The sequence below is a fragment of the Brassica napus genome, chromosome A7 (genome assembly GCF_020379485.1).
Source record: "Brassica napus cultivar Da-Ae chromosome A7, Da-Ae, whole genome shotgun sequence".
Taxonomy (NCBI): domain Eukaryota; kingdom Viridiplantae; phylum Streptophyta; class Magnoliopsida; order Brassicales; family Brassicaceae; genus Brassica; species Brassica napus.
This window is the reverse complement of record NC_063440.1, coordinates 28,265,304-28,277,616: the sequence shown is the minus strand read 5'-3', so window position 1 is coordinate 28,277,616 and position 12,313 is coordinate 28,265,304. Positions and strand designations below refer to the sequence as shown.

The following is a 12,313-nucleotide window of genomic DNA, read 5'->3' as shown; positions in this document are numbered from 1 at the left end:
TCACCAAGACAAAGACGAACTAAAAAAAACAACCATAAGTTTTGGCCGTGATTGACTGAACCCCAATAGGAACAAAACACACCAACAAGAATCTAAAAGTCACGCAAACAGAGTTTTTCTCTCTTTTCTTTTCAATTAGCTGATTTGTCTAAACACGCCAACAAACTTTGTGTGAAGTGTAGTAGTATTTAAAAGAAGAAACCAGAGGAAAAAAAAACAGGAGACAGTGAGATTGGTCCTGAAGAGTCTGTTCTCTTTGGCAAAGCAAAACTACATAAAATCTATGTTTACCATTTGATTAGTTCGAAAATTCTCTCTCTCTATAAGAGCAAAAAGATGCCATCAATAGCGTCTGGTACAGTTTTAACCACCAATCCGCTGCCTGTTTCAGCAGAATCCAAACGTCTGCAACTTTTCATCTATGCCTCATCCATCTTCTTCTTCTCGGAAAATGTTATGATTGTCATCTTCTTCTTCCGCACCTACCTCTGCAAAACTCCTAAACTCTAACAATGGTTCCTCGACTTCATCTGATAGACTTGAACAAAAAAGACTCGGCCAAGTACAATGGCATTATACATGAAGGACTCAACTGGCTCTTGGAAAACACTGGAAGAATGTCCTGATTTTTCATCACTGAATCTCTGTACTGAAAACAGCCATCTTCTGTTTCAAATTATTAACCTCTTCGTGCTTATTTGCTAGCTCCATCAACAACTTGATCCTTTTAAAAGAGACATTACTCGGTCTATGTCCCTTCTCAACCATCTCAAGCAAACATTTCTCAGCTTCGTCTACCTTAGCCAAATCACAGAGCAAATCCAAAAGCACATCCGAAACCAAACTATAAGAACCGAAACCTTTTCCCACCATATCTTCCCACAACCGCAACGCCATATCCACTTTCTCGTGTCTCTTAAACATCTTAATCAAGAACATACAAGACTGAGTATTTGGCAAACACCCATTCCCCAACATTCTCACATACAGCTCCCAAGAACGTCCCAAATCATTCGATAAAGAAAGAACACGGAAGAAGAGATTATAAGTAGTGGCGTTGGGGGACAGACCTTTCTTCACCATCTCATCCACCAACTTATCTGCATCCCCGAGCCTCCTGGCTATGCAATAGTTTCTTATAGCAGCGTTGTAAGCAGGAACGTCAGGATAACACCCATACTCCTTCATTTCCTTCAAAACCTCTCTAGCTTTATCAGGCTGGCCGATTAACCCCAAACCGCCAATAATGGTAGTGTAAGTTATAACATCGGGAGTTACATCCTCGTCCCGCATCTGATCAATCAGCTTGTAAGCATTATCCATGGCCCTGTCCTTGCAATACACATCAATCAAGGAGTTGTAGGTAACCACATCAGGTTTGAGCCCCTTTTCTTTGGTCATTTCCTGGAAGAAAGCTTCAGCTTCTTCAGATGATCTCCAGCCAGACAAAAGGATGTTAAAAGTGTGCAAGTCAGGCTGAAACTGATGCTTCAAAGAGTGATAGACATTCCTAGCATCGGTCATAGTCTTCTCTTGGCAAAGAGTTCTCAAGAGAGCATTGAAAGAAGCACTAGTGTCGAAGAAATCAGGAACCAATCTCTTGAACTTCCAGAAAGACTCAACGGTTTGTCTAACGGAACACAGCTTAGCCACTCTACCTAAAACCACTTGCATCGTCCTAGGCGTAATCAAAGACGGATCCTTTCGCTTAGCTTCAAACAAAACATCCCAGAGTTGATCGAACTTCCGACTTCTACCGAGGATATAGAGCATCGTGTCGAGAGAAAAGGAGGAGTGGTAAAAGCCTCGTCGAGCACCAGCGTGCCTGTACAACTCCAGGGCTTGAAGAGGGTTTCCGTGACTGAACCTAACTCTTTTCAAAACCCTATCGATTAAGTCCTTCGACAAGTGGAGTCCACTGGAGCTCAAGGATTCCTTCAACTCTCCTTGCAGATTTGAGGCATTGATCATCCGGTAAACAGTTTCCGCGTCGTCGTCTGGCAGGAGCTTCTTCGCATCCGAAGAGTGTATTGCCACACTGTGAAGAAATGATGTAGAGAGACGGAGACTGGGAGGAACGCGAGAAGCACACTGCGGCTTGAGTATCATCATCGTTTCAGCAAGGAATGGAGAAGATGATGATGATCCAAAACTAAAACCCTATCGAAAAGTACCACAACTGGTTTAAGTCGACAAATCTAGAAAGCCCAATTTACTTTCTCATGAAACCTGTGGCCCGTTCACTCTTTCCCATGTTGCCTTCTTATGTTGTATATTTGATTTTGTTCAAGCAAATATTCAATTAATAATATCATATGTTCCCTTGTATCCTTCAACATAACTGCAGCACAAAACAAATTACTAACCAACAATTTTCCCATTATGGAATTTTTTATTTTATTTTTAACTCAAGGAAAGGAGGGAGACTCTTCTTCTTCACTTCAAAAAAACATGCCATCTTTAATTGGTTTCTTGAACTGGAACTGAGCTTTTATTGTCGACTGAATCTGTACTAGTAGTTTCCTCGGACACTTTGAAGAACGTGTAAGACAATATCAAGTTGTTGATTCCGTCCATTCTTGAATCAGTCTCAAACTCAGGATCAATGTAGAAGAACACCTGCCCAGTTTTTACAACGAAAAAGATAAAGATGAAGGTCTTAGTGGGCTATTTGATTTTGCTCAAGGAATATATCAAGCAGAGCCAAGAAGGAAAGGGTAGTCACCGGCATGTCAATCTGTTCTCCAGGAAGAAGTCGCTGTTCCTCAAAGCAAAACACTGTATCTTGTTGAAATAAACCCCTGCCTGTGTGTTCCGAGAACCAACGAAAAGATGTATTAAGGGAAATTGATACACTTGATAGTCAATTCACCAAGGCTAATATATTGTTTAAACCTTCATGGGAGTGACATTGTATGTGGAGACTCCGGTTATTGGGGCTGAACTTTTGTTTTCAGCAGTGTAAAAGGCGAGTGCGCTTTCTCCAGGCTTTACTCTCACCTATAACACAATTCCAAAACCACAAGACATATATCAGTTTAAAACACACACACCTACATTAACAAATCACCAATACTCTTCTTGACTTATATAAAGTCTAAACAAACCTCTCTTTGAGTTGGAGTGAACTTCCACTGCATCCCATCTGCAACATCAGCATTGAACTGCACCACAATCTCCCTGTTTCCGACACAAAAAGTGACTAATAAGCTAGCACCTTCACCATACACACATATTACCAAAAAGAAGACGGTTTATGAATGGGTCCCTTAACACCACCTTTCAGTGACGGTGCCAGAATCTGAATGTCTAGCAATCTTCTCCTCGACAGTCTGTAGTAGTAGTATGAGTCCCAAAAAAAAAAGATTAGGACAGAGACTAAGAATAATCGTGAAAGGAATAGAGAAATGGTTTGACTTGTATATAAAAATATACCTCTTTGCGTTGAACAGTACCTCCATAACCAGTAGCTTGGCAGAATGTTCGATACAAAGGCACAGCAGCGTAAGTAAGGCCAACCATGCCAAAGACAACAGCAGTGAGATAGTAGAGCATTTTCTTCGATTTGGTTTCTGTTATCGAGTGAGTAGAATACTGGCGATGAGCACCACCACCAAGTAACATGGATTTAGAGTGGGAAAACGAAGATGAGCTTCCCCAAAGCTCTCTCTTGCTTGGGAGATTATGATGATTGCCATTAAAAGCTCCATAACGAGAGCACGGAACAAGAGGCACAGTCCTACACAGGCATCTCTCATAACTCTTAATTTAATACGAATCTTAGGTTGATGATGATAACAAGTGCAAATAAAAAAAGATACAACTTTCGCTGAGGAATTTCAACAAACAGTTAATATGCATTTCAGGGGGGGGTTCATTTTACCTCGATGTTCGATGAATGTTCTCTAAATACGAAGAAAATCGAGTCCCTCTACATGCCTTGGACCATGACATGGCCGAGTCGGAATGGTTTCAATCGATCGACACTACAAAAATACGAATCTGCACGAGAAACACCAACTCAGAAAATATTACTTTGAAAACTAAACTTGTTTTGTCCACTTCCCAATCGTGATCGATTCGACGATGCCAGGAAGAGTGAGGAAGAAGGGAAGAAGACTTACCGGTTAACGAACGACGGCGTTCTCGATTTCGTTGGCGGTTGAGATATCAAAGACGTCGCATGAAATGAAACCATAATAAACACAATAAAGCCTACTATTCAAACAACGACTTGTCTGCTGTCTAAAGAAATAAAAAAAAGATAATCCCTTTCTTTTCAATTTTTGTTCACTCACATGCGTCCAATTTAATTGTAAGCCCACTTTGTTATGCCGATGGCCCAATTAGGAAGATATACAACATCAATACAACAGTGCATCATAGAGTATTTGGCCATTGGGTTAGATCCAAATTTAGAATTGGTTCATAACACACACACCTAACGTCAATAATACATTCCATCAATTTTGATTCTTTTGTTTTCGCACATCTATAAGCCCAACACCCATCTTACCACGACACGCCTCGCCGTTTCATGGACACATTTCTCATGGCAGTCATGTTCCTTACTGTGATATTTTTTTTTTTTTGAAAAAAAAAGGGTTAAACCCGGGTCTATTAAAGACACAGACCTAACCCCCGGGTGGAGGTACAGCCCACGGATAGACCCTCTCCTGGGCATTCAAATGAGCCGAAAGCAATAGTCCATATCCGTGTGGCCAGCGGGGTTCGAACCAGGGTTCGCCGTATTGGGTTTAATCCCTCAAGCGCCACTGAACTACCACCACTGGTTCTTACTGTGATATTATTACAAGAGTCAATCGCCGTTTACGTTCAAAAGAATAACTTGCATACTACTGATGTTTGTGACTTATTAATACTTTATCGTGTACAACTATACATTTACATGGTGTAGTATTTTGTATAACAAACCAACAATCATAATACTTGTGAAGTTTTGAAGAACTCGAGACGAGGTACATCTAAACGGAGAGAGTATGTAGCTGTTTTGTAGTCACCCCATGTGAATGTATTATATCTTCGTGGATTCTCCGGCGATACCATTTTCGGCAACGGTGATATTATTGCATCTAACGGCGGTGCCGCAAAATACATCGCTGACATTCGAGATTTTCCTGCCGTGTTCGCCAATACCCTGTGCCTCACGCTAGTAAACCTCCCATTCGTCAATGCCTATTATTTTTTTAACAATATTAATTAGAAAATTAAGTACACAATCTTAATTTGTGACGTTAGTTATTGCATGCGAGGGAAATTGACCTTATTTTTTAAAAAAAATTTAAATACGATTTAACAATAATTAATTGTTTTTAAGAACTTGCTAAAAATGGAAACTTTGTTTTAAAATTACCTGAAGGCAGTCACCGACCAACACGTAGAAGCATGTAGGGTCAGATGGTACAGGGATCCATAAGCCGTCACGTGAGCAAACCTCAAGGCCATCTACGTCGTTGGATCTTAACACCGTCAAGATCTGAGGGTCAGAATGCTCCCCGAAACCTATTTGGCTAAAGCCTCTCAGCGCGTACGGTGCGGGTGGATAGTGATTCAGTCGCAGGATTGAGTCGCTACGGACATCTCTGATTAGCTCACTCACCTTGGTAGATCTCTGGCCCCATAAATTCTCGGCCGTTAGATCAATTATCTCACATGCAAGATCTTTAATGGCGCGTATGTAATCGTTTGTGGCCGAGCTACAAAAGTAAAATATACGTGGCATTTAGTCAGCACGCTCAACAATTGCTGACGCAGAGAGCAAATGTAGTGATAGATATCAATAACAGAGAAAAAGGAAAGGCATGGTCAGAGGAATGTTCGAAAGTGAGGGACCCTACGCTCTTTTTTACAGGTTGTCACTTTAATTATTGAACAAGAAGAATGAATAACAGGTCAAATCTTGATTTATTGACGTTTCGAATCGTGATTCTTTGACGTCCCCGAGTGTTTTTGTGTTCATGCACAATCGTCCATTTATTGACCGAGTCTATTCAATTATTATATCACTTGTGACGTGTCACGTGTGTGTATAATCTTCATCCCAAAATTAATAATATCTATTTCGAGATATATTTATTTTCCCACAAAACAAATCATAATGTATCACTGAATTTTACAAGAAAGTAGTATTATCTAGAAAGATATCTTAAATTTCGACTACTACGAAAGAAACTGATAAATACAGTATATTGTAGTATACAAAAAATTATGCCACCAAATTAGGGGGGAAATTATATAATTTCAGTTAATCAACCATTTCGCGGTCCAGGTTGCAAAAGCACTTTCACATTAGAAAGGCTTAATATAGGAAAACAAGTGTTGGCATTCTACGTGTAACCACATGCCAATATACTATGAACCAAGAACAAAATCCAACCATCGTAGATTAATGATTACAACAAATTATCAGGTGAACCGGCATTAGGTTGGTACGATTATTTATTTGTACTAAATTAAATACTATAGTATAATATAATAATAATAAAGGAGCAAAGACTGATAATAATTAAAAGCCGTGTCGTTGTTCAAAAAATAAATAATTTAAAGCCGTGTCTTATGGTTTGTTTGTCTGAAATATTAGTATATGTGGGTTATGTCTAATTTGTTTTTTTTTGTATAACTTTGTCTAAATTTTTTTCAGATATAAAATTAAAATGTTATGATGTACGTATGGATAAAGACATGCATTATCATGATATATATAAATGCAAACGTTTAATATGTATTTTTCGTCTCTTTTTGTATGGCAGGAAATAAACTAGGTCCAGTTACCATTATATCTACTTGCAATATATATATATTATATATAAATCTTTATAACTTTACAAATTAGAGTTAGTTCAAAACCAGTAATAAATACCAAAAAGGAACAAACTTTGTTATACATACCTGAACTTGAAGGGGTCATCATGTGAGATAGTTTCAGATTTATCAGCGACAGACGTTGGGTTTGCATGGAGAAGAAGATACTCAAGCTCACCCAAGTCTCCATTAAACCCGATGTTCTTGCATCCGTAACCGAATGGACTCGCGGGACCGGCTCGTTGCTTCTCCGTGCCCGGTTATTAAAGAACTCTTCACCCTCACGCTCAAATCTCCAAATTATCTCCGGTTTAACTCCATGGTTTATCACCTTGAAAAACCCATTAACCTCGCAGGCTTTCGTGATTTCCTCCGATAGTTTTGACCGGTCGAGTGAAGAGAAATCAATCACAGGGAAGTTACATTTCGGCGAGGCTTTCGCCTTCTTTCCGGTGGTTAGAGACGGTGTTGAAGAAGGCAAAACCATGTCCTTTTATTTTCAAACGAAAACAATTTTTTAAAAGAAACAAGTACTAGTAGATAACGAAATCAGGAGGTTTTGATATGAAATAACCCGATACAGAAGAGTAATGTATATATAGTGTATGAGAAGCGCTAGATGAAGGTAGGTTTGGATAAAATAACTATTTTTAGTTAAAGCAATTTTCGATTTTCTAGTAATGCTATGGTTGCCATACCGTTAATAAATGGGGAAAATAAAAGTAATCGTCTCATCATACATATCGCGTAAGGTGGGCATGCAATCAATGGGGACGGTCGAATTTTCAAAAACAAAATTATTGTCATAATTTTTTTTGTCTATAAGTTATGCATATAACTCCATCAAAAAAATGTTGTAAGAATGTGTATTACAAAAATATGTATATATTCAGCTTAAAATCTCATTTTCAATTGGACCAAAAAATATCTTATTTTCAAGCTAGGTACACTTTTAAATTAGATCTATGAATTTTTTTTTTAGCATTTTATTACATTTGACGACCTAGTTATTATTGAATTTGGGTAGATTAAAATTTGGTGTAGAAAAGTAGTAGATGTTGATGTTTAGTTCTTCAGATAATTTAAAGATTGAGCACTTATAGCCTTAAATTACGGGTTTGGTTAGTCATAATATTGATTTCTTGGTATGCAGTATTACAAAACAAACGCATGAATAGTATAAGCATACCAGTTGATGATTAATTTAGACCATGATTAGCTCCAATCTCTTAACTGAGATTTTTAGTTTCGAGTAATAGACGATTCTTAACCTTTTTTATATTTTAACTAAGAAAAGCTTAGTCGAATTTTTTTTTAAAAAGATTAAATCATGAGTTAAGAACCCCGACTAAGAGACGAGTGTTAATCATGCTCTCAAGCCATGTTTATTAGGGGTTTTTAGGGTGGAGTTCTTAGCGTAATATAAGAACCGTCTCTTAATTTTAACTGAAAAACTAAGAATCGTCTCTTAAAACTTTTATTTAAGAGTTGGTTCTTAATTTTTTTTAGTTAAAAGTTAAGATATGGTTCTTATATTATGCTAAGAATCATATTCTAAAAATCTAAAAACCATGTCAATACATAGTAGTCCGGTCATAAATGCTTGATACTGATAAGTCTGGCAAAGTTAATATTAAATTTTACAACTATAGTTTTAATCATAAGAATTGACGAACAAGTTTTTAAAAAATCTTCAGAATAACTTCATAAAATTGAATGAAAACAAACATATTGAACTGTGATTTCTCCCATTTTCAAGTTAGAGGCATTTAATCATTCAAATATTAAATTTCAATCATGGTTGATAATCTTAAGAGTGCAACAGTGTACAACATGTCATGATTCGTCTTACCATAAGATAGATCTTTCAGATTTTAAGATGTAATATTTTTCTTATGAAGTGGCAAATAAGAAGGGAAGCTTATTTTTGTCAAAGGGTAGGGAAACTATAAGAGAATCAAATGCTATTTTTATTATAGACGATGCGAGTGGAAAAGAGTTACAATGAATTGGGAAAAGTGAAGCTGGCCCGGGGTAAGGCCACTATGTCGTCACGTAGTGGTCAACCTTGATGGCTCCTATTAGCCGTCCGATTAATAAAGAAATTGCTTTCGTAGCCCATACATATTCTTTTCAATTATTATGTTCTCTCAACTCTCTGTACCAATACCTAGTACCTACCCTTTTTTTTTGTCAACTAGTACCTACCCATTTACTGTATTCTTTATTATGAGACCATCTTTTTCTAAAAAATGGTTTTCCTTTTTGCTTCGTTGTTCTTTTTTTATGTTTGGATAAAAAGCTTTCTATTTTTGGTTCACTGTGTTTTACTAAGCAGAACGATCACTTTCTAGCCAAACGATCGTTAAATACAATGTAAATGATCCATCAATATAATAGCACTAAAATAACATTTTAATCAGTGGACTTTTCGGTTGCGCAAAAAAAAAAAAAAATCAGTGGACTTTTCTCTCTTATTATTTATTCAAATGCTAAATAAATCAACTAATATTTGTTTTTTTTTTTGAAACTTAACTAATGTTTTCTTTTATTGTTTGTTGTATGCATGTCAAGATTTTCATCGTCCTAATACTAGTCACCTATCTAACAAATCTAACGTTTTTTTCTGTTGTTCTGATGTTAGGTAATTAGGTTCACGGCAACTCAAAAATGGGAAAACACATTTTTTTTTTGTCAATGGGAAAACACATTTTATAAACAACAAATCAAACGACAGAAATGGATAAATCTAATAATTTTAATGCTTATAATATTCAAGATATGCAATATGTAAGAAGGATGGGAGAAAAGTTGAGCAGCGACAGGTTGGATCAACGGAACGTGGCATCTGACACATTAGCCGACATTATCCCATGAATGAAACATACATGTCAGTTACCAAACCTAACTCTATTGCTGTATTAAAAATGTTCTGGTGTGGTGTGGCCATTATGATGAGTAGTGAGTTAAAATGATTATCTTCTGCATTACGTAATACTAAAATATTAACACACTATAAAAAATACATATTTTAAAATGAAAGAAGAACCTGCAGCATGCATTAAGAAACTACTAGTATTTATAGAGAATGGGTTGCTTAAACCGTAATCTGAGCTAATATGTTGGAAGATGAAAAATATGTTTACATGAATAACGCAGCTGACATATAATAAAATGTTGTTAGGATTGAATCATTTTTTAGTATCTTTGCTCGTCGTCAATAAATTGTTTTATCTCATAGTTGGATGATCAAAAACTAAAATGGGCCTAATAAAAAGGTAGAATAGGATATTAATAAAGCCCACGTAAAAAGAGCTCTGTGATATGTAGCCGAAGGAGAGTGTGTCTACAACTGAAAGGATCAAACTGCTTTGCAGCCTAAAGTAAGTCTTGTTCGCCGGTTAAAAGAAGGAAATCTATAATAAAAGCTCTGCGATGAAGAAGAAGATCTAAATAAAGCCGCAAATTCAGATGAAGAAGAGAAACGAAGGTCAACAGAACATTTCTAGTATGAGTTTCTCCAATTAGCCAATTATAGGTTGATGGTGGGTAGTTAGTGAAAAAGGATCTAATTTTTTGGGTGAAAATGGCAGATTGGCATTGGAAGAGGGAGAGGTGAAGTATTTGCAGAAGATGAGAGAGAGGAAAGTAGGAATCTCAGCTTTGTCGAATAGAACGGGAAAAGCGAAAGCAGCGGAAGGACTAATTAAGGAGAGATAAATAGACACTTGACAACAGTTTGCCATCATTTAATATTAAGCTTAACACTTTCTCCGTATACTCGGTCGGTTTCATGTATTCAAATTATGTAACATTACATTTCAAGAAATCAAGCTTTCATTTACAGTAGTAGCTAGTCCATAGTTATCAGAAGTTAATGTTGCTCTTGAAGCTCTGACCAAACTGCCAGTATGAAGGAACAACGTCGATTGCTGTCTTTATCTTACCGTTACTGCTGCTGGATTTTGAAAGAGAGACTTTGTCCGTTAAGGTAAGTAAGGCTTTGCCAATTAGCTCCCCAGTTTCTTGACATGGTCTCCCATTTGTTACTCTTGGAGCCTTTGATCCATACTTGGGATAGATCACCTGCGCCTCCGACATTTGAGATGAGGACAAGCTCGAAGTAATCTCTACCGTTCATGGTGAATCTCATACCTCCGCTTCTTCTACATCCAACCCTACAGACAGTTATAAGAAACTTAGCAACACATATGTAAGTACTGTATATGAATATTGAAATGAGGTGTTAGATTGTTTTGGGTTACTTTCTATAGAGAACAGGGACGATTCGGCTCTGTAAATGGCGATGGTCTCAAAAGCAGGCTGAGCCATATCGAAGTGAGGCCTTGGAGGATTGCACCACCAACCTCCATCATCGTTTGGTAAAGCGTAATTGGGTGGACAGAAGTAGTAGCTGTGATGTTATCCATTTCCCTTTAAGACACCATTGTGGCACTTTGGTCGCATCGCACACCATTTGGTAACAACCTCCGCATGATTTGCCGTCGTTGAACAGTGCAGTGCTTAACGCCGCCGTGTTGTTTTTGTAACCATCGTTGTAGAGGTCGCCATATCCACATGCTCCACCTGACCAGATATTAAAAAAAAGTTATAGCGGGTGTCTAATTGATTAATTGTTTATTGGCAATTATAAAGACAAGTCAGAAGAGTTTCTGGGAAGAAGAAAGAAACCCTAAAACAGGAAGAAAATCAACTAACCATTGTACCAGAAGCATCACTTCCGCCATAGAAGGTTGCATGAGCTTGCATCCAGCCTGCAGACACAGAGCTGATCATATTCGGCATAACATCGCGAGGAGGAAGTTGGCAAGGATCGAAAAACAAAAGATGTTCGTCATTTTTCCTTTTAGCTTCTTGTTAAGTGTCTTGTGATCGAAGGGGAAGTGTAATTGATAGAATACAAGTGTTTTGATGAATTAAATATGCATAGACGAACAATGCGAGCATTTATAGGTTTGGAAGCATTGAGCTTCCTCCTGAGATTCATAATTCTTCAGCATTATTGTTTTTTTTTTGTGCGACTAATTGTAATATACTATTTGATTAGTTAAATTTTATAACATTTCATGACTCAAGTCTGAATTACTCAAATTCCGGGGGAACGACTGTAATGATAATATGATATGGCGTTCCATATCATCTTGTGTTAAAAACGACAATACGCAACTGTATCAAGAAACAAATCATTAAGCTATATACGGAATAACACTCTATAAAACCACATGACAAATTTTTCTTAATTTGCGGAGAAAATGTCATTTTGATAAGCTGTCTTCTTTTCACTCGTAAATACCGTTGTACGTTATAGCACAGTTTAATTATATAGTATAAACAATAAGTTCAGTTGTTATTTATTAGTATTGTTTTCTTTATATCTAGTCCGTCTTAAATTTTCTGTTATCAAAACCAAAAACAGAGGAATGATTATAACAAAGTCTCCTATAAATCGTACGTTTTACATCATCTCATA

The 12,313-nt window shown here is 37.1% G+C and overlaps 1 protein-coding gene and 3 pseudogenes across 1 annotated transcript; all 4 read right to left on the bottom strand.

Annotated features, from left to right (window-relative positions):
• Window positions 1–166: 166 nt before the first annotated feature.
• LOC125576679 (putative pentatricopeptide repeat-containing protein At1g02420) lies at window positions 167–2,141 on the bottom strand. Its single transcript, XM_048737244.1, has one exon. It carries the CDS (start codon window positions 2,110–2,112, stop codon window positions 634–636), a length of 1,479 nt encoding a protein of 492 aa, XP_048593201.1. The 5' UTR covers window positions 2,113–2,141; the 3' UTR covers window positions 167–633.
• A 139-nt stretch (window positions 2,142–2,280) lies between these two features.
• LOC125576680 lies at window positions 2,281–4,295 on the bottom strand (annotated as a pseudogene).
• Window positions 4,296–4,863: 568 nt separating this feature from the next.
• On the bottom strand, window positions 4,864–7,430 carry LOC125576737 (annotated as a pseudogene).
• Window positions 7,431–10,419: 2,989 nt separating this feature from the next.
• LOC125576207 lies at window positions 10,420–11,619 on the bottom strand (annotated as a pseudogene).
• Window positions 11,620–12,313: the final 694 nt, after the last annotated feature.